The 23967-nt window shown below is 39.6% G+C and overlaps 1 protein-coding gene across 3 annotated transcripts in view; it reads left to right on the top strand.

Moving 5' to 3' along the window:
- spega (striated muscle enriched protein kinase a) overlaps positions 1 to 23967 on the top strand; it is a 418725-nt gene that overhangs the window by 306023 nt on the left and 88735 nt on the right. For all 3 annotated transcript variants that reach the window (XM_039756374.1, XM_039756377.1, XM_039756375.1), the window contains one exon: positions 22212 to 22311. In XM_039756374.1, the coding sequence (XP_039612308.1) occupies positions 22212 to 22311 (100 nt within the window). The remainder of the gene's footprint in view (positions 1 to 22211; positions 22312 to 23967) is intronic.

Here is a 23967-nt window from a genome sequence, read left to right as displayed (position 1 = left end):
CACAACAAATCCCGGAAACTCTCCAGAAAAGCCATATAAAATTAATAAAATATACCAATCAAAACAATATGCAAATAGGTCAGTATGTCAGATGGTTAATAAAGAAGGGACGGAGAATATGTAAAAATATAGGCAAGCATTTGTGGAAGAAATGGAATTGAAAAAATGGCTACCTACAATAAAAAACACACATATAAAAATACAGTGATCAAAATTATAACATATACAATGTAAAAACTAGGACTGAGGCTGGTTTAATAACAGAGTACAAGTTAAAATGTGATGCCTTTTCATTTACCAGTGTAAAAAGAGCTGCAGAGTAATTGCGTTTTCCAGGCAATACCAAACAGGAGGCATGGAAAAAGACCCTCAGATATCCAAGACCTACAAGCTATGGAATCAAGACAAGAACCTACCATGAATAGTATGCCAGCTCCTACAGGGCACATATATTCAGTCTTATGCCAATTTAGAGTTACCAAGCAACACTACCTGCACATCTTTAGTATATGGGAGAAAAACTCTACATAGATAGTGACTGGACTGGATTCAAACTCTCATCCTGTGCCACCAATGCCCCATTTAAAAATGTATCCACTTATCCATCAATTGTGAAAACCTGCTGGCTAAAATATAATGATGGGTTTGTATAAATTAGATAAGAGCCACTTCTTTTCCAACATCAGAAAGGCTCAAACATTGCTTATTATATAATAAGTTTGTTTTTTTTACAACCATTTTTATTTATTTACTGAAAATATCAAATGTAAAATGTAACTAATATAGTAAGAATGCTGTACAGTTACTCATACAGAACAAAGCTGTTGAAAACCCTGTCTACACTACCAGACTTCATTGACATGGTAACAGAAATGTGTCGGAAGACAATTAAACTTGAATGTAGATAATGAGCAAAATAGTCTGCTGTCATTAGAAGAGATTCCATTCTCAGCAAGCTGATGCTGATTGCTGTAATATTTTTAGCCTGCTGCGCAACTAATTGAATGAAATGTTTAACAGCGTGAAAAGCAAAATGTTTATCCACATTCAGCATTAACTATTTCTTGTAAGAAATCAGAGCTTTTTACATTTGCATTTTATTTTACTATTAATTTATTTTATTGAAATAGCTCTCTCTAGATAGATAGATAGATAGATAGATAGATACTTTATTAATCCCAAGGGGAAATTCACATAATCCAGCAGCAGTATACTGATACAAAGAAACAATATTAAATTAAATAGTAATAAAAATGAAAAGAATTAAAATAAAATTAATGTTCGCATTTACTCCCCCGGGTGGAATTGAAGAGTCGCATAGTGTGGGGGAGGAACGATCTCCTCAGTCTGTCAGTGGAACAGGACAGTGACAAAAGTCTGTCACTGAAGCTACTCCTCTGTCTGGAGATGACACTGTTAAGTGGATGCAGTGGATTCTTCATGATTGACAGGAGTTTGCTTAGTGCCCGTCGCTCTGCCACAGATGTTAAACTGTCCAACTTTAATCCTACAATGGAGCCTGCCTTCTTAACAAGTTTGTCCAGGCGTGAGGCGTCTTTCATCTTTATGCTGCCACCCCAGCACACCACCGCGTAGAAGAGGGCACTCGCCACAACTGTCTGGTAGAACATCTGCAGCATCTTACTGCAGATGTTGAAGGATGCCAACCTTCTCAGAAAGTATAGTCTGCTCTGAGCTTTCTTACATAGAGCATCAGTATTGGCAGTCCAGTCCAATTTGTCATCCAGCTGCACTCCCAGATATTTATAGGTCTGCACCCTCTGCACACAGTCACCTCTGATGATCACAGGGTCCATGAGGGGCCTGGGCCTCCTAAAATCCACCACCAGCTCCTTGGTCTTGCTGGTGTTAAGGTGTAAGTGGTTTGAGTCGCACCATTTAACAAAGTCTTTGATTACTTTCTGTACTCCTCCTCCTGCCCACTCCTGATGCAGCCCACAATAGCAGTGTCATCAGCGAACTTTTGCACGTGGCAGGACTCCGAGTCATATTGGAAGTCTGATGTATATAGATTGAACAGGACCGGAGAAAGTACAGTCCTCTGCGGTGCCCCTGTATTGCTGCACACAATGTCAGACCTGCAGTTCCCTAGACGCACATATTGTAAGATAGTCCACAATCCATGCCACAAGGTGTGAATCTACTCCCATCTCAGTCAGCTTATCCCTAAGGAGCAGAGGTTGGATGGTGTTGAAGGCGCTAGAGAAGTCCAAAAACATAATTCTTACAGCACCACTGCCTCTGTCCAGGTGGGAGAGGGATCGATGAAGCATATAGATGATGGCATCCTCCGCTCCCACCTTCTCCTGGTATGCGAACTGCAGAGGGTCGAGGGCGTGACGGACCTGTGGCCTCAGGTGGTGAAGCAGCAGCCGCTCCATGGTCTTCATCAGATGTGACGTCAGAGCAACAGGCCGGAAGTCATTCAGCTCACTAGGACGTGATACCTTTGGGACAGGAGTGATACAAGATGTTTTCCAAAGCCTGGGACTCTCCCTGTTCCAGGCTCAGGTTGAAGATGCGCTGTAGAGGACTCCCCAGTTCCAACGCACAGGCCTTCAGCAATGTGGCGATACACCATCTGGACCCGCTGCTTTGCTGGCACAAAGTCTTTTCAGCTCTCTGCTCACCTGGGCTGCTGTAATTGTGGGTGGGGATGTCTCACCTATGCTGGTATCAGCAGAAGGATGGTTGGAGGATGCAGTACTCGAGGTGAGAGTGGGTTACTGTGATCAAACCTATTAAAGAAGTTGTTCATTTGGTTTGCTCTCTCCACGTCTCTCTCGATGGTGGCACCCGCTTGAGCTGCAGCCAGTGATAATCTTCATCCCATCCCACACTTCCTTCATACTGTTGTTCTGCAACTTCTGCTCCAGCTTTCTCCTGTACTGCTCTTTCGCCCTGAGCTGGACTCGGAGTTCCTTCTGCACGCACTTCAGCTCATGCTTATCACCACCTTTAAAAGCCCTTTTCTTCTGGTTCAAAAGGCCCTTGATGTCACTTGTAATCCATGGCTTGTTGTTAGCATAGCAGCATACTGTTCTTACTGGAACTACAATGTCCATACAGAAGTTGATGTAATCAGTTGTGCATTCAACAGCCTCTTCAATGTTCTCACTATGTGATCTCAGCAATATATCCCAGTCTGTAGTTCCAAAGCAGTCTATCAGAGCCTGCTCTGCCTCAGGGACCACTTCCTGAATGAGCGTGTGTTGTAGGTAGCCCTCACTCTTGGTTTGTATTGAGGCTGAAGCAGAACCAGGTTATGATCTGCTTTCCCAAGCGCAGGCAGTGGGGTGGCGCTGTATGCGTCTTTAACGCTTGCATACAGTAGGTCGATAGTCCTGTTTCCCCGAGTGTTACAATCCACATACTGGGAGAAGGCAGGTAATGTTTTATCCAGCGTTACATGGTTAAAGTCTCCAGCGATTAGCACAAGTGCCTCAGGGTGCTGCGTTTGTAACTTAGCAACTGCGGAATGGATGATGTCACTCGCCATCTCCGCGTTGCTGAGGGGATGTAAACAATAACAGCAATCACGTGTCCAAACTCTCTGGGCAAGTAATAGGGACGCAGACTTACGGCCAACAGTTCGATGTCCCTGCAGCAAGTGGAGATTTTAACGTTTACATGTCCTGAGTTGCACCACTTTGTATTGACATAGAGAGCGAGTCCTCCTCCTTTCTTCTTTCCACAGGTACTTGCGTCTCTGTCCGCTCTAACTGTGCTAAACCCGGTAGCTCCACGTTAGCATCTGGGATGATAGACGTTAGCCACGTTTCACTAAAACACAGCAAGCTGCATTCTCTGTAGGTTCTGACATTTTTCACCAGCACAGCCAGTTCGTCGATCTTATTTGGTAGTGAGTTTACATTTCCCAGGATCACAGAAGGCACCGACGGTTTATAACGCCATTTTCTCTCAAGTTGTCTCAATTTAATCTTATTTTTATCTTTGCAGGCTCGGCTGCCCGATATCGTCTTCTTACCTTGTCAGGTAAATAAGGAACCACACCGGCATAAGCATTTCTTCTCAGTGCTTTAAGCTGACTACTTGAATAGGCGATTCTCGGAGTGTAACAATCCATGTCAAATAGTAAAATAGTAAAAAGTGTCCAGGGAGCAATTCCACATAAAAGAAAGTGGTAGAAGTGATCAGTGAAATAGAGAAAAATAGAGATAAAAAGGTAAAAAGATAAAGTCATATACGGAGCTGCTGGAAAGGCTGCCACTCGGATGCGGCGCCGGAAACTCCTTTACAGAGAGTTTTTCTTATTTTTGTTTTAATATCCTGCTATAGAAAATTACTTCTGATATTCTTTGATAACACCTTTCCCCTTTATTTCAATCATCCATCCATGCATCCATTACCCAACCCACTATATCCTAACTACAGGGTCACAGGGGTCTGCTGGAGCCAATCCCAGCCAACACAGGGTGCAAGGTAGGAAATAAACCCCTGGCAGGGCACCAGCCCACCACAAGGCACACACCCACACACCAAGCACACACTAGGGACAATTTTAAATTGCCAATGCACCTAACCTGCATGTCTTTGGACTGTGGGAGAAAACCGAGAGTACCCGGAGGAAACCCACAAAGACAACAACAACAACAACATTTATTTATATAGCACATTTTCATACAAACAGTAGCTCAAAGTGCTTTACATAATAAAGAATAGAAAAAAGACACAATAAGAAAACAAAATAAATCAACATTAATTATCGAATAAGAGTAAGGTTCAATGGCCTGGGGGGACAGAAAAAACAAAAAAACTCCAGAAGGCTGGAGAAAAAATAAAATCTGTAGGGATTCCAGACCATGAGACCGCCCAGTCCCCTCTGGGCATTCTACCTAACATAAATGAAACAGTCCTCTTTGGATTTAGGGTTCTCACGGAAGGGCCTGATGATGATGATGGTCACGTAGACTTCTACCTTTAAATCCATCCATCATTGTTGGAGCAAACCCGGGTCTCCTAACTGCGAGGCAGCAGCATTTCAATCATATTCTTTTTGAAAATGTAATATTACATTTATTTGTATACTTTTGTGGGACTATGTAGTCTGTGATTGCGTTGATTTGGAACTTCTTTCTGTCAATCTCAGATTTTCATATTAATATCATTATTAAACAGTGTTTAGGAGCCCCAAAACATCTGTCTTATGCTGGTTTTACAAAATAGAGATCACATCAACTAGAACCAGAAACCTGAACCAGGCTAATGACCTGGGGCCTCACATATAATACCGTGCTTAGAATTCACACTAAAACATGACATACAGACAAAAGCGGAAATGTGTATATGCACCGTTTACACATGAAGCCCCTGGTCCCAGTTGTTTTTTCTGTGACAAACAAGTACTTTAAAAGGGGCATTACTTGTACCATAATTATATGAAATTTAAGTGATGGATATTCAGGTTTTTATAGCAAAGTACAGAATGAGAACAAGAACACTATTGTAATACTGGCTAAAGATGAAAATACAGATAAGCTGGGAAGTGACAGAAACCTGAAACAGGAAAAATAAAGTTAAAAAGTTGAACACATGACAACATAGGACTTCAGGAATAAGCTCAGCTGAGCAGTTTAATGATTGAGCCTTCATACATGGTCTGCATATCATATCACTGACTGTGGAACCTGCTGCCAGGCAACACAATTTGAGAGTTGGAGAAAGGAGCAAGAGCAAGTCACTCATAAAAAGCAGTGCAAGGAACTAGAATTTGAAAGGCAGGGAATGGGGGGTCAGCAAATGGCATAATATTAAAATATTTGCAAATAACATTGTACCAAACTATTCTTTTAACATACAGGCTGTGATCTTCAACCTGTAGATCACCAGTCTATAGATTGTGTAGTTTCCAAAGTGACACTACATCAAAGTGCTTTACTTTGGAGCAATCATCAGAATAAGATGTGTGCAGGAAATGTTTATGGAATTTAAGCAAATAAAACAATATAGAGAGTGTAAAGTGTTACGACACCCTAAGTCAAACACTGTATGTTTGTTGGAAAATCAAAAAAACAATAAAAAGGAAGGACATCCAGGCGTAAGTCAATAGTTAGACTCTTCCAAGATGATAGTGGCAGAAGAGATAGGCACAGATCCACCCAGTCTGTCTCAAGCTGTCAAGTACAGCCTGAAGACACTCCAAATGTGACTGTCAATCATTACTGAAAATGATGACATTATCAAGATACACGCTGGAATGTTTGGAATAGGGGTGCATCATATGTTGGAACGTTAGAGGCGCGCCATGCAGACCAAATAGGAGTCTAGTAAATTCAAATAACCCATCAGTGGTGGCAAATTCTGTTTTTCCTGCAAATGGAGGCTTCAAGGGGCACCTACTAGTACCCCTTCGTAATATCAAGCATAGAAATATACGATGCCTGACCGAGTTTTTCCGGTAATTCATCAACACAGGGCACTGAATAAGCATCAAATTTGGAAATCTTATGTGTCTAAAATCATCACAGAAACAAATCAAACCATACGGTTTCAGTACCAGAACGATCAGGCTACTCCAATCGTGCTTACTTTTGTGAATAACACCTAATTCGTGCATCTGTCTGACCTCATCATGGACTACTGTACATCCTTCCTCAACTCTGGTATCCGATACTGGTGCACCTGCACCGTAACAGCAGGCTCTATAATTATCATATGTAATTACTGGTTATTCTAGGAGATTCATCCCTAATTTTGCATTTACATCATTGCTATCATTGTTATCTGATCTGTGGAAGAAAAATTTAGATGCAAGCATCAGTAGGCTTTGTTCCCTAGGAATCAAGTTACCCAAACTATTCTATAACATTTCAGTAATATTTACCATTCTGATGCTGATCTTTCTGATCATAAAAAAGGTCATTACGATAGCAATTAACGAGAAGAATTTATAATTATTTGCAGAATTACAGTAATTTAGGGTTCCTCTAGAGTGCCTCTTTCTCTTGCACGAATTAATCAGCACATTGTCATCTCATAACAGGCTTAAGTTTTAAGTCAGGTATTTTTTCATCCTGCCGTTTTAGCTCTAGGCTGCCCTCAAGAAACTGACACACAGATACTCACACACACACACAGACCCATCATCAAGATATGGATGTTGTCAGTATCAGTGGACCCTAAAACGTCAAGATCTGTTGAAAACTGGAGATAGAAATTTTTCACAAATTTAAAGCTTTTGCTCCTCCCCGATAGACAATTGATTATGGTGGGGGAGCATGCAAAGCAAACATGAGGAGAGCCATAAGCAACAGCACCAACCTTTGCCTCAAGGTGCAGTTAGTGCTCAACAAGCCCTTAAGCTGTCCCTCAAGAGCATGAATGTGACAATCTGCAACAAATCTTAAACATCTCTTAACTGCTGTCACATAAAGGTATTACTGACTTGAATTTTATTATGTGAATGGATATTCTCTGCTCACAATTACACTTGTATTACTAGCAGGTCATACTTTCTAGTAAAGTTTAGTAATTGAATACATGTTACACTGATTAAAGATATTTTTCTCTGTACCAGTGTAGATATTTTCAGTGTTATAGTATGTGTCTAGTTATCAACATTGCACTCGACACATCTTGTCACTTTTGAACTAATTATTGACAAGAGATAAAAAATGTCACACACATTCCCAGTGGGATGGATAGATAGACTTAGAAAATTACTACTATATGATCTGTTTAATGGTATTCATATCATTAACAGAACTTATCACATTACACCTCAAGTGACTGTTGTTTGCCTATTAAATGTGACATCCCTTAGTTAGTCTGGTATGACTAATAGAGTTTAGTATCATAACCTTATTTAATTTTGCAATTCCTCAGTGATTTCCATAACAGTATGGTGTAGTCTATTATTATTATATATCACAGATAAAAGCTTTATACTCAGATCTGATTGAAGTTACAGTTTTTTTAGAATGTGCTATAGGTTATATTTATATCCAAAACTAGCAAAATACCCGCGCTTCGCAGCGGAGAAGTAGTGTGTTAAAGAAGCAATGAAAAAGAAAAGGAAACATTTTGAAAATAACGTAACATGATTGTCAATGTAATTGTTTTGTCACTGTTGTGAGTGATGAGTGTTGTTGTCATATATATATATATATATATATATATATGTGGGGGGAGCCGCCGGGACGCCCAGGAGGAGGAGAGGAGGGCTTGTGCCTCCTCCAGACCGCGAGGGGGCGTCCGTCTTGGTTGTGTAGGGGACCAGCCCTGTAGGGACCCGTGGACACCGCCAGGCGGCGCCCCGATGCCGGTTTACCCTGTGTGGTCTTTGGCCGGGAGTGGAGCCCGGCCGGGACGCCTTGGAAGACCGGAGGAGGGCGTGTGCCTCCTCCAGACTGAGTGGGCGTCCGTCCTGGTTAGGCAGGGGCCTGGGTACAGGGCTTGGAAGCCCAGCCCTGTAGGGACCCGTGGCCACCGCCAGGAGACGCCCGGTGCCTAATTATCCGGGAGCCCGGCACTTCCGCCACACCAGGAAGTGCCGGGGAAGGTGGCGCCGGAGAGCCGCCAGGAAAGCAGCCGACACTTCCGCCACGCTGGGGCGTGGCTAAGGAGAAGAGGCCGGAAACACCTGGGGCTCATCCGGGGCATTGTTTAAGGGGCCGCCTCCCTCCAGTCATTTAGTGGATGTCGGGTGGAAGTGGACAGAGCTGGAGAGAGGACAGGAGGCGGCCAGGACAAAGGCACAGAGATTGTGGGCCCTGGACTTTTGGGGAATTCGGTGCTGAAGGCACTGGGGTTGCGTGAGTGCATAACTTGTATATAGTGGATAATAAACAGTGTGTGGTGCAAAATATGTCGTCCGTCTGTCTGTGCTGGGGCCAGCGTTCACAATATATATATATATATATATATATATATATATATATATATATATACACACATACATACATACACAAACATATATACACACAAATACATATATATATATACATACACACACATATATAAACATATATATACATATACATACATATCTACATATATACACACACAGCTATTTCATTATCAGTGCAATATGCTGCTTGTTAAAACGGATAACTCCGCTCTTACGTGCAAGTCTGCGTGGATATTATGAACTATCGTATTTGTTCAAGTTCTATTTAAATTTCAAATAGAAGGAATTTTTATTTAGTCGACAGAAATATCTTTGGTAGGAATGGTAAAAACAGACAGGAATATTATTCCTGAATAAATCAACTCAAACCTTAAACAACTTATAATATTTTGCTCTCCATAAAAATATATCCTGTCTAAATTATACAAGTTAGAAATAAAGTAAACGTTAAAAGAACAAACATTCAAATTTCTTTACTCTTATGTAATTTTATATAAAAATAAACTTAGATTTTAAATATCCCAAAAGATTTTGCTCTCCATAAAAATATATCCTGTCAAAATTATACAAATTCAAATATGAACATGCTGCATAACAAAACCTGGAAATATAAATAAAATGTGTTCCTTTCAGCAATAACAAATCAAATCATTCAGTTGTCTTTGCTCATATGTCATTTTAGAGCTGGACGCCTGGCATCTTTTTGGCACAGGTTCGTTTCTGTTTGGTGTGAGGTTCTGTGTTGTGGAGATTCTCAGGATGGATTGCAGGTGCTCATCAGTGAGGCGACTCCTGTGTGCTGTTTTGTTAGTCTTTATCACTGAGAAGAGCTTCTCACACAGATATGTGCTACCAAACATGCACAAGGTTCGAGCCGCATGTAGACGGACTTTTTTTGTTCTTCAAAGTCACCAAAGCGCCGTGCAAACTCAGTGCGCTCAGTTTATCAGCAAAGTGTGTATTTGGGAACACCGTAGTGACGACTTGGTTTAACATTACTTGGCAACAGGGAAAGTGGGACAAGTTGCACTGGTGCATTTGTGTCTCCCATAAAAGCAGCTTCACTTGAAATCACTTTGTGATTGTGCACGGGTAAAACGTCCGCTGAAGTGTCAGATTCTTATTTAATTATTCTGCTTTCTGTATCTTCTGCATTGCATTCAGGTTACCCTGATGTTTTGTCTCATAGTGCCGTCTTAGATTAAATTCTGTAATTACAGCCACATTAGCTCCACAAATGAGACACACGGGTTCAGTAAACATATACTCAGCCTCCCATCGGTTTTTAAAGGCTCTATTTTCAGAATCAACTTTTCTCTCCAGCATCGTGTGAGCTAGCCGCAATAACTTGCAGCATCATAAGCTAGACTTGATTAACGCAGTAAGAGTTCGGCCAAGGCAGCTGAAGCGCTGCATTATGGGATCTGTAGTTTATTGTGTTACCAGCGCTTCATATACCTGGGCCATTAATAACAATAATACAGTATATAAAATGATCTCGGGCGGATATAATTACGCCGGGCGGATGTGGCCCGTGGCCCTTGAGTTTGACACATATGGACTAAATAGAACTTGAAAAGATATATTTTTGAAATGTGATCGCGCAATTTAGATAGAGTTGACACGCACTACAGCCTGCATCCTCCCCTCGCTCTTACTTTTTTACCGTTCATCTAATGAATACACTGAGTATGGCTTTACCAAAACAATCATTGATGGCGAATAAAGTATCCATTATTCGAGTATGTAGATCGGGATATATATATATACATATATATATACCGCGTATCGCAGCGAGAAGTAGTGTGTTAAAAAGCTAGAAAAGAAAAGGGAACATTTTAAAAATAGCGTAACATGACTGTCAATATACAGTATTTGTTTTGTGAGTGTTACTGAGTGTTGCTGTCATCAAGGATTTGATTATCATTATTTCTTTCAATCAGGTTCGTATTTGTAGGATGTGTTGTGTTCAAGTTACATTCCGTGTTTGTCAATCGTTGTAAAGATGACAGGTTTCTTTCATCGATTTGTTTCTTACTGCATCAATAAACAGCTTGTCTTCTTCTTTATCTGAGACCTGACACACTGCATGCACGGGTTTTTTTTTTTTTAGCGGGACATTGACTTTTTCCACCGTGTGCTTTGTTTCCGCAGTAGCTGGATTTATGAATATGCTTATCAGACGCTTCATATTTTTTGCTGCCTTTTCAATTGTGTAATTCGGTTTTGTTCAGCTCTTTGGAACTGTTGCTTTTATCTGTGCACTGCGTCAGTTCACGTGAGCCACTCGGTGTACATGCATCGAAGGTTCCCAGCTGTGCTGGTGCCATCTCGTGCTATGTCCATGGCTGTATTTAATGTTACCTTAGTCCTGGCACTTAAAACTTTCTCTCGCAGTTTAGCTGAGTTTGTGTCAAACACCACCCTGACCATCTCATCTTCCTCTCCATAAACACAGTCCTTCACCCGTGAATATTTAGTGGGAGTTTGCTATTGGATTGCCGCTGACGGACGGCCTTATATGGGCAGGCACTAAATTACAAACGCCAGCGGCAGCCTGTCTATGAACTTAATTTAAAGTGTAGGTTTACATTGTGCTTTGTTTCCGAAGTAGCAGAACTCATGAACATGGTTGTATATGTCACTCGCCGCTTCTTATTGTTTAGCTGCCTTCTCAATTATATAATGCATGTTTTCTTCAGCGCTTTTTGGAGGTCTTCCTGGTTTTCTATGTACTGCGTGATTACGTGGGAGGCGTGATGATGTCACACGAACCTCCGCCCCCACGGCGTTCAAGCTCATCTCCATTACAGTAAATGGAGAAAAACAGCTTCCAGTTATGACCATTACGCGTAGAATTTCGAAATTAAACCTGCCCAACTTTTGTAAGGAAGCTGTAAGGAATGAACCTGCCAAATTTCAGCCTTCCACCCACACGGGAAGTTGGAGAATTAGTGATGAGTGAGTGAGTGAGTGAGTGAGTGAGTGAGTGAGTGAGTGAGTGAGTGAGTGAGTGAGTGAGGGCTTTGCCTTTTATTAGTATAGATTACCATTATCCCTACTAATTACCTGTTTCAATTAAAAATAATAGTTTCCTGTAAAATTTTGTTTTTCAATGACCATCAATAAAAGCCAATTGTATGTAGCATATTCAAGAGTGAGTAGCTCCAGTGATCTAATAATATTAGCAGCAGGTTAAAATAAAAATAGCAAAAATCATACACTGATAAGTGTTTAGTTAGTTACATAGTACTTCTGATACATCTGATTAACTGATGCCACTATAACCAAGGCCCATTCTCTTGGGGAATTTCCAAGAAAAAGCTGAGTAACAAAGCTAGTATTAGATATAGGATCTCCACTTTAGTCATGCTTCCCAAAATCCTCCAGTGTTCTGTAGTTACACTGCTGCCCTGGTTGTCCAGTGGCTCCACAGCCAATAATGGGGCATAATGCACCTATCAACAGTGGTGTATTATCCCTGGAAATTATGGTAATTTCAGTGTACCTGCCACCCTGGTGATCTTACAGCCTGTTTTCTTTCATTATTGCAATATCAATTCCATTACGGTCCCTGATGGCTCCCCTTTAACGTGCAAGGCTCTATTGCATAAAAAAGCATAAATCTTGTCATCAATCATCTGAATCAGTGTTTTTCTAAGACTATAATAACTATTGTAGTCTCATGTGTAGGCAGGCATTCTCCTCTCCTTCGAATGTATCAAACAGATAATACCTCTGCTTGGAGTTAATGTGCGTGACTTCTGTTTTTTAAAGAATCATGTGAGGCCATCAATCTTATACCTCATATAGTACTGAAATGTACTGTCTGTAAACTCCTGTAACTCAGTGAAAACTTCTGTGGCCTTTGTGAACCTTGGAGGTATCCTTTAACTCTCTTGACCAGAGAAGAGTCGATCCATTCTCTACTGTGACAAGCTAAAGAGTATAGTGGATAATGCATTGGGCTGTATGAGCTGGAGTATTAGATTAATTTTCTTGGCAGTGCATTTTCTTTGACATCTGTTTTTCATTAGGATTCTGATACTCCGCAGGTGTTGCTGTTTTTAAAATCTTTATTTCACAGAAGGGAATGTTCTGAGCTGTAATGTTGAAACCAATGATGTGTGTCAGCTCAAAGTCAAAAAGGGTGAAAGCTTTTTTGGCTGCCTACTCATCTCTTCCTGGTTTCCAGTGCTAACTACAAGGAAGGAGGTACTGCAGACTGATGAGCTCAACTGCTTGACTCAACAGAATTTTAATTTGAAGCTTAGTATTGACTGACCTTATAGTATGCTGAGAAAAAGCTTCAGTAAGCATAAAAAATCAAGAGTGAATTAAGTGATCTTACTGCATGTTCCATTCTGCCACGTTTTTTTAATTTTCACGGTTAATCAAGAGGTGCTTGGAAAAGTCTATCCAGCTAAAAGTAAAGGTTATTCCCAACAAATAAAAATGCAGTGTTATTTCTTTTTAAAATACAGTTAATGTAAGTCATATATCATTAGTTGGCATTGGTATTATTATGGTACAAGTTTATTGCCCTGAGTCAACTTTATTTCTTTTTTGTTTAGTATTTTTGTTGTCATTTACATGCTCATTTTTATATTCAGTTATTAATTATGTTTTTGGTTTTGTTTTGACTTTTTATTTATGTGATAGTATTAACTTTATTGATGTGCTGTTCATTAATTTTGCTGTTATCTTTTATTTTAACTATATATTGTAGTTAATATGTTTTGTTATATGCCGTGCCTCCTGTTTGTGGAGCCTAAAGAGGCAGGGCCACCCAGTTAGACAGCTGTGTACAGCAGTACATTAAGCTGAAACTGAAGTGGGAGCAGTAGGTTTGCTGTTGTGTTTGTTTAGTTAGGTTTTCTGGTTTTAATTTTTTCATTGGATTTGCTGGCTTTTAACCCCTGCTTTACTTTAAAGGTGCTGTTTTCTGTTTTGTATCTTGCTTAAGGTTTTGTTTTCTTAGGAAAAAATATTTTCTCCTTCTTTGTCCATGTCTTGCTTTTCTTATATACATTTTTGAATTCTTTTTAAATTAATATGTTCAAATGTTAAAGGGACCTTTTTTGTTTTTGTTTGAGCAGAGGTTTTAAAAGGATAAGTTTAGTATTGTTCAAGTTGAAGTTATTTCTTCACAATCATTGTATATTTTAGTTTGCCACATGAAATTTTGTTTTTTTTTAAATACTAGCCCTCTCTTTTGTTTTGTTATTGAGCAAAATGGTACCAGAGCCCTAATGTGAAGAAAAAGCCTTAAAACTTACCAAAAATCTTTGAGGTAGCAAAGGTTCTGAATTAAGAAAATGTGCCTTCTGTGTTTCTGAGACATGATTGTGACAACAAAACTTAATTGGAAATGATAGCATTTTGTAGTGGAGCCACTGGGTATCTGGGTCCCATTGTGATGAAAAGCCTTAACATTTACTGAATATATCCCTTTTTCAAGCCAAAACATTTATTTAGTGTTGATCTATATCCTCAGATTACACACATATTCCAAAAAAGCAGCATATGTATATATATATACATATATGTATATATATATATATATATATGTATATAAAAGCATAAAAAAACCATTCATTTTAAAATTTGACCGGCCTAGTGCTTTGCTTGTCTTCCTCCGTGAGAATCATTTATCACCAGGGTTGTGGATTCACCTTGAAAAGTCATCAACAAGCCCTGTTACTGACATTGAATGTTGAAACACAGATGTGAATTAATGTCTGTGTTCTGTAGACAAGTAGAAAATATTAGCTGAAAAAGTCACATGATCACTTACGATGATAACAGTAGGTATTAAAGCAACAAATACTGTTTTTAGCCAAGCTGGTCTAAAAGAAAGAAAGAAATTCAGTAAACCAGTCAGTATTTATTTCTGATGTCCAATCAGACACAAGAGACTGGGTCAGGTGCACGGAGAAATGTACAGGCCACCAGATATATTACGAGAAGTGTCTGGCGTATAGGAGCAACATTTCTATCCTATCAAGTTGCAGGTACCTCATTGTGCTGCCAAGAGCATAGGGACGGCCATAAAGTTTTGCAAAGACATCGTTCTTGTAGCAGGAGCTTCAGCTGAGAGTTCTAGTAGGGCCTCTGAAGTGAGATTAGCCGCTAGTTGTAGTGCTTTTGCCAATTCATTTTTGTGTGGTCCGGCAGCAGGCGTAAAACTGTGGGGCAGAAATGTTGCTCCATACCACAGGCCATTAGTGATAGGAGCTATCGACAGAACTCAGATGGAGGAATATCTGTCCTGAGCAGGAGGTGGAATAAGGCCTGAATGAATAGTCACATCAGGTAGTTGTTTTTCGGTGCCCCAGGTTTGTTGGTGAGCATTGAGAAACCCAGAGAAGTAAAACAAGTGTACAAATTCCCCATGAAAAGTTGTAAATGCATTTAGGCAGTTGTTTTTTTTTTTTTCATCAGTTCCTCATAAAGCATTATTCAGGCTTCACTAATTTAGAAGTGAAAAAGTAACGTGGCTTGGTGCAGTTGGTGAAGGTGCGATTTTTCAGATGAGGGAAAACATAAGCTTGGAAGAAATACATGAACAGAGGGAATAACCCAGTTCAGTGTAGTTTTTGCAAGGTAAATCCATCTTTCTGGTATGCTTTGAGAGATGAAGATGCCAGGTAGAGATGTTACCATCTACTCTAACATAGTCACATCAATAAATAAACCTGTGGGGTCAATTATACATGGCTCACCACACATAAAAGGGGCATCTTGGTCACTCTCGTGTGACCAAGAGCACTGGTGCCATTATACCGTATCGTGCTATTAAAACTGAACAGAATCAGCAAGACCTGAGCATCTCTGGCTGTAGTGATATTAGCTGAGGAGGAATGTCATGTTTCAAGCAGTGAGGAAATGCAGAGCAGACATAGAGAGATAAGGCATTCAGCTTATAGGCTTATAACCATTGTGACAGGCGGCCATGGCCATTACGTGGCCGAGGTGTCAACTGTATCCAAGGACCGGGTTGGGGGGAGAGCATCAGCAAGGCAATACCTTTCCTGGAATGCTAAACTGCAGCCCTCCAGGGCAGTTGTGGCACCATGGATTCCTGCAGGCTATGCTGGGAGTTTGAGTTTGGCACAGCTCTGTTGGGTTCCATGGGGGCTGCCAGGGGGAGCTGCAAAGCCCTTCATTGGGCTCTCACCACACCTTTGAGTGATTCCAGGTCCGATTAATGAGCCAGCAGGAACACTCCTAGGGTCATCATAATAGGAGCTGCCTCACTCCATTCAGAGAGCCTGAGTCAAGAGGAAGAAGGACGAAGCTTGCGAGGGAGGAGTGGAGGCGGGAGGACTGGGAATTGGCAGATGAAGGAAGGCCTGTGTTGTGGTACTTTATGTACTGTGCTGTGGAGAGCAGGGAAAAGCTCTCCCCAGCTGTAAATAAAACGTATGTCTGCCTGTCTGAGTCGAGTTAGGACGGCTGTACGTGCCCCGGTGGTACACACCATGTATCACACCTCAAAGACTGGGTCACAGATCAAAAGACTTTAATTAAAGTAGTTTCTTAAGTGTTAAGAGTAAAAACTAATAGTAAAAAGGTTATAATAATCAAATAGTAAAAATCATATTTCTCAATGGCAATACAGAAATAAACTGAACTAACATAAGATTAATGTTTGTTCCAAGTTTGATGAAGACATTGGATATCTGCTGCTCTCTGTGGTTAAGCCACATGCCAATGTTTAAAGACATATTGGTTTAAATGATCACTTTGTTCATCGTAGTGCCTTATCTTGGTACTAATGTTCAGGCAATCAAATCAAGAAAGGCTGTCCCCTCTTGATCACTAAAAGCTACAGCAGGATAAGGAAATGTAGCAAGAAATAAAGTTCTTATTACCAACATTTTACATTACCATACCCACTTAACTGCTTCTCATATCCAGAACTGGTACTGCCAGAAGCCTAAAATTAAGAAGATGAAAGTTAGCAGGAGGATAAAGAGGAAATCTCTTGGCTAGGTAGACAAACCTCAGGAAGCCACAGAGAGAGAGATTAAGAACTGTCAGGAATCTGAAACCAGAAGCTTCAAGACTGAGCATGCACTTAGAAAATGTCTAAAATAGTGTGTGTGTCTGCTATCTAATTAAATCGGCTAATTGCAAATGGCAAAAAGAGTGCTGCTTTTTAAAGCTTTGCAGAGAAGAGTGTTGAAAAATCTAAATATTTAGAGAGGAAGACTTAGAACCAAATATAAAAGCACCATGATTACAAAATTATAAAATGTAATAATATTTGCATAACAAACCTCATACTCCCCGTTTTAAGAGCACATTTTTGAGCTCCACAGTAAAACTGGTAGATATGTTTATTTACAGCTAGAAAAACTGAAACAACAACTACAAAAAAGTTGTTGTCCACAAAGCATCAATGTTTGTACTTTTTTTTGTCTATGTTAGAGTATTTATGTCTGTTTTTGTTAAGATTGCAGTGACGTTAATGTTAATGTATTGCACAGTGCTGCCTCACTGTATAGTTTTGTGTAGGCCATAATGTTTAAAGTAGCCCAAGGCGCTTGCATTTGTCTTTATTTTCTCCTTGGGGAAGCAATTTGCTATGCTGGTACATTCGGAATAGTGATCTCCTTACAACTCCCAGCCAGAAATGTAAATCTCATAACTACAAATAACAACTTGTCCCACAGTTTGATTAGCAGCCCTGTAAATAAGATACCATATCATACATATCCATATCCATTCATCTAAATTTTAGGGTTCATGATTAATTTGAAGAAAAGAATATTATTTCTTACTAATAGAATTGCACATCAGTTTTTATTAGTTGTCTGGAAGCTGTTCAAATATTGTGTATAGAAATTTAAAGAACTAATCGTATATTCCAGTAGCTTTCAGGCACACAATGCAACGATTGAAACTGCAACCTTTAGAGATGTTTATATTTACAATACTGTATAGTGGAATAAAAACTTTCATCAAAACATTTCTTTTAATATATACAAGTTAGGGACTTTGGTAAAGAAACTTGGCCATTCACTTATCAATCACTATAAAATTACATTTTCTACCTATGATAAAGATATAAGTAGTATTCCAAAGTATATCAGTGTTTTCAAATGTTCTTACTTCAAAATAATCTAAGACGGAACTAGAAACGAGTCCTTTCAGTCAGATTTTCATTTACTAAATGGTCACCTTCATCAATATAGGCAAAAATCTGGTCTAACTTGCACAATTCACCTGACTCAGACTATGCCCAATGTATCAAAGTTAAGGCCATATTTATGAGAGACATCATCAGACATCTGTTCTCATTTTTGAATGACCCGTCTGCGTACTTAACAGACAGCCTTGGGATCACAATAATCTCTACTTGTCAAGTAGCTCTATATGAAGTAACACACGGAGGAAATTATTGATGAATGAGCAGTCTGTTGTGATAATTAGCTTGACTGGAAGGGTGCTCCAGTTTCCTCCCACTGTCCAAAGACATGCAAGTTAGGTGAGCTGGCATTGCTAAATTGTCCCTAGCAGAACCGGTCAATCCATTAGGCAAAATAGTCGGCTGCCCATGGTGCTGTCATCTGAGGCATGATATTAATGCTCATGGTATGTGCACAAAGGGGTTCCGTTTGTGTTTCTAACGGCACATGCACTCCATCCACTGAGAGGGAATGGTCACCAAACTCTGAGGATATTTATTGGGAACTGTTACCCACTGGGCATGCTTTATGAAAGTAAAAGTGTGCATGCTGTATGCACCGAGGGGCATGCACTCCTTAAAGTCCACAGAGGTGCACTGTTTGTGCTGTTGAAGGGGTGACTCCCACAGGTCATCGACCCGCTACGGACAGCAAGAGATGACATCTGCAACCCCACATAAGGCTCCAAATGGGCATCAACTGGCACTGGGCCCTAGTCTGTGTTGGTGTATGTGCATATGTTCTCCCTGTGATTGCTTCTTAGCGACCCTGCTCAAGATAAGTGGGTTTGAAGATGGATGGATGGAATCCTAACTCACCTCTCATGACACAATAGGAAAGGGTGTCCCCCTTTACTTAAATTTAGAAAAGAATTTGCTTTGTGAGGAATAATTAAGAAATTCTTTAAAGTCTGGCAGGCAATTATTAATGGTGTCCCTAATTAATTAAGCACAGTCAATGCTAACCTTTTGGATATTTCAGTATCTTTGAGCGATTACTTCATATAAAATCCTTTTCCTTCTCTCCTGTATGTTTGGATGGGGGAGTTTTCTGATCTATATAAGATGTAGTACTGTAGAGTATGTCTTCCTGATCTTTAATGTATTCATTGTAATGAAGCTTTGGAAGCAACAAAATCAGTGACTCATTTATCCAGTTGAGCATCACAAGGAGCTACAGTAGTGCTTGTCCCATCAGCACTGGGTGCAAGGTAGTCACCTACAATTGATGGGATGGCACTCGAAGAGAAAACCCCTGTGGACATGAGGAGAATGTACTAATAGTAAGGCTCTAGCTGGGATTCAAACCAAGTATACATGACCTGTGAAGTAGCAATAATTATTAATATGTGATATTTAAAGTTTAAAATTATACAATTTAAAAATAAATACATATTTATCTGCTTGTTTGCCTTCTTAATACAGTACTTTAGCTCAAATAGTAACTATCAGTCAACTAAATGGCTTCCACCTTCTTATGTTCCAGGGTGGTGTCATTTTCTAGGATGGTTTCATTTGCAGATATTTAAAGAATAATAAACTTGCTCCCAATAGCAAAAAATACTGTAAATGTCAACTCCTGTTATCACTTACAAAAACATTAACGCTTAGACAAGGGATGATAGAGTAATAGCAACGGTTACAGAAATGTTCAAGTTAATTAACCACAGTAAATTCCTAGAAATGTATAATTAATTCATAAAAGTTTCCTAGACTTTCAAAAAGCATTTGATACAGTTGTACAACACTAAAGATTAATTCTGAATCTAGAGGCCATGGGCATCAGAGATAACCTACAAAACCGGATCTCAAGTTGGTTAACTGTCAGGAGACAAAGAGTACAGATAAGAGGAGAATGCTTCACATGAAGTAAGGTCATCAGTGGAGTCCCTCAGGGGTCTGTCTTTGCACCGTTACTTTCTCTAAATTATATTAATGACATTTATACTTTCATGTATAAGGAGTGAACATCTGAAATTTGCAAATGACACTAAAATTGGAGGGATGGCAGGCAAAAAGGAGGCAGCAAAAGATTTCAAAAAAGTCCTGGAAAACCTTCAGAAATGGGTGAACACTTGGAAAATTTACTGTAGAAAAGTTCAAAATGCTAGACAAAGGCAAAATGATCATCTATTATAAATACAAGATGGGAGACACTGTAATACAGAAAGCAACCTCTGATAAGGATTTAGGGGTTTATGTTGACACAACATTTTCATTGACTAAGCAATGCACAGAAGCAATTAAAAATGTAAATAAATTGTCAGGTTATATCATAAAAACTGTTGAATTTAAGTCAAGGGGCATTATGGCAAACTATATAATTCAATTGTAAGACCACTTCTGGAGTATTGTGTACAGTTCTGGTCACCACAGTAAGAAAGACATAGCAGCACTTGAAGCTGTGCAGAGGAGAGCAGCCAAGTACATCCCAGAACACAACGACATGTCCTACTCAGAGAATTAAGCCTGTTTAGTCTCGAGTAGAGGTGACTAAGTGGAGACCTAATTCGGGTATTTAAAATACTCAAAGGCATCGATAAAATAGATCCAGAAACATTCTTTCAACATAAGAATGAATCACATACTCAAGGCCATCAGTGGAAATTAAGGGGAAGTGCATTTAAAACTGAAGCCAGGAAGCACTTCATTACACAAAAAGTTGTGGGACTCTGGAACAAACTACAGAGAGATGGGCTTGAAACTGAAACTTTGACAACCTTTAAGGAAAATCTGGATGAGATATTGGGACAGCTTAGCTATTAGATAGCTAAACAAGCAGGCCTAATGGATTGAATGGTCTTGTCTCGTTTGTCAGATTTTCTTATGTATAAGTCATATCATGACAAATCTTTTCAGGTTTTGTTTTCAGATCTTATGTATCAAAAGATTAATAGTTAACAATTCATAGTCATATGAAAGTGGAAGAGCTAACACATTTATAGTATAAAGGAATAGGTTACTTTTTGAGTTACCTGATGTACATTTCTGCAACTCTACCATCACATTTTACAATATTTCCTCAACATTTAACAGTGCATGAATGTGAAACAGTCCCAGTGAACAAATGCCATTTAAGATCATTTTTGTAAAATAATGAAAAGCAGGCAGTATAAACTGAATGCACATGTTACCATTTCAGTCCTTCATGCTCGGTGTAGAGGTGAATTTGGAAAGAGGGTTTTGTTGTAAGCAGTAGTTGAAAATGGAAAAACACTTGTGTAGACTGAAGATGTTAAGCAAAATGTGATAAACAATGCAGTTAGCCTCATTATTTTTGTAAACATATTTGTAATGAATAAATATGTGTTTTAAGATAAGCGCTATATAGCGCCCAAAACGACACAGATTAGACACGGGAGGCACGTGTAAAATTAAATTAACTTTTATTTGCTTCGTCTCTGGGCTATGCCTTCCCCGTACCCACAAACACAACACAATCCCAAGCACACAATAAACACAATTATTTACTCTTCTTTGGCACCACCTCTCCTTCCCAGCAACCGTGTCCTCCTCCACCCGACTCTGGCCACTGAGTGGTGGTCACTGGCTCCCTTTATAGTTCACCCGGAAGTGCTCCAGGTGCTTGATCCCTGATTTCCGGCTGCAATTCCGGGTGTGACGAATTAGTTACCACACGGCCTCAGGAGTCTCAAATACAGCCCCCCCTGGCGGTACCTGCGGGACCTAACAGGGCTGCACCCAACCCAAGAACCCGAGGCACTGTTCCACCCCAGGAAGGCGGCCAACTCCATGGCTGCTCCCCCTGAATATAGTGTACAGGGTAAGGACGCCAAGCCCCTGTCACAGTGTAATAGTGAAGCCTAGCTATTCAGCATCTGCTTCAACACCCCTGGTTTAGATAAATCTGGGAAAAATTAGAAATGCATTGCAAATACCTTGGCGTTTGTTATAATAATTCAATAGGGTATTAAGCCTTAATGGATTATTTACAAAATGTGTGTTATCATATATTAGTTATAAATGGCAAGATAAGTACTTAGGATTGTCATCTAACCTCAAATTAATATCAGTTTTCCTTTTCACTCTTACTCTTTTAATAAACTGAAGAAAAAAAAAATAAGTACAACACCAAAGGTTTTTTGTGCTCTTTTATCATTACAGCAAAATTAGAAAAGGAGGAGGAGATTGAAGATGAGGAAACTTTGCTAAGGAAGATGCGTCGGTTGACTGATTTCTATGACGTTCACAAGGAGATTGGAAGGTGAGTCACAGCAGAAATCATTTAAAAGCTTATTTACATTTAATGAACCTATAAGAGTCATTGACAGAGTACTCAGGGCAGACTGGAATCTGCCGCATTGTTCACCTCTGTTTCTTATTCTGCTTTAATTAAGTAAGTGTAAATGTTTCAGAATTATTTTGGAGAAATGTAATGACTCAAGGCTCTCGCCACGTTCCATACTCTTGAATCTAAATGTGAATTTTTCACGCCTAGCTTGGTGTCTTCTTTGTTAACCTCTCAGCAGGCTCGGCAGCCCCAGCAGAATGTAAATTAAATTTCTAGCATGTAGCGAGAAGGGCATATCAGAAATTACATACGCAAGAAATAAAACTGTAGTGCTGTAGGTATTTATTGATACATATAATAGTTATTTTAGTCTCATTTTTACTGAAAAATATAAGAATAAATCCACAGCTAAAATAAGACTCTGTTCAAAGCAGTTTGTCACCCATGCACTGCCACACTAGCCACCTACCGCCCACCCACAGCTGAGAACTGTCAATATGATTTCCCAGATGAACATCTTCCATCTGCCCTGCCTCTCCTCCTAACAAACACTTTAACGGAAGACAGTCTATTAAAATCCAGACAGAGCAGCCAGAAGAAAGACTAAAATGGCCTGAAACTAACGGTATATAAATGTGCCTTTCATTTCTTGTCTGCTTGGATTTCTTTTCAGCTTTATGCGTCTTGACTAATCAGGGCTGAAACCAGTTTTTTCAGGAGATTAATAGCTACAGATGAAACCATAAAGAAAACATAGGATTAAATCAGCTACACCACAGACAGTAGTTTTTTCTAAAAACCCTTGAGTGTAAGACCACATGACATCTCAAACAGCTAGTGCCTGGTTATTTTCTGAGAGAGTAACATTACCTTGTCACACCTCTTGGGAACAAATGTAGTTTGTGACTGAGATGCCATCCTCATGGAGTTTGCATATTAGTCTATATTTTCTACCTTTCTTATTTAAATGACCCTGGTTTCTCCTTAAATCCAAAAAGATGCCATTATCTGGACTGATTAAGCAGCAGTGTGTGTATGAAGCTGGCCCTTGTTGGAGTGTCATAACACTCGTTAGTGTCTCAAGCTTTGAATTAATTAACCTATAAACCAATACAATTATATGAATTCTTTGATGTTGTTTTATTGCAGAAAGGCTTTGGGGGACATCTCTCCTCAAAACATATATACCTCCTCTTAACTGTGCAGTTTCTTTTTAATGTGGACCCACAGTCTAATGCCTAATTCTCTTTTACTTTGACCATTAACAGCACTTTGGAGTATACAACCCAATTTAGTTATATATCATGCAGCCGTAAAAATTCTGTATCAGTTCTGTACAGCACACACATTATTTTATGTCTACTGTGATAACAGCACACAATATGAGTCACAGGCCTAAAAAAGGACCTTCATCAGACCAGGACCTTCACTAATCAATCTCAAAAACAGGCCTCACTCCAGGCAGCCAGACACCAAACCCAAAGCTGGCACAGGAGCAAAATGGAGTACAGGCTTTAAAACCTCAAAAATACATTTACATATATAAAAATGCCTTCTAAGGAAGAGGACAGCTGTAAAGCTGTGGTTTTCAATGTTTTTTGAACTAAAAGAGTTTATTTAAATAAGAAA

This window comes from Polypterus senegalus, chromosome 6 (assembly GCF_016835505.1).
Source record: "Polypterus senegalus isolate Bchr_013 chromosome 6, ASM1683550v1, whole genome shotgun sequence".
NCBI lineage: Eukaryota > Metazoa > Chordata > Cladistia > Polypteriformes > Polypteridae > Polypterus > Polypterus senegalus.
This window is presented reverse-complemented; position numbering and strand designations above follow the sequence as displayed.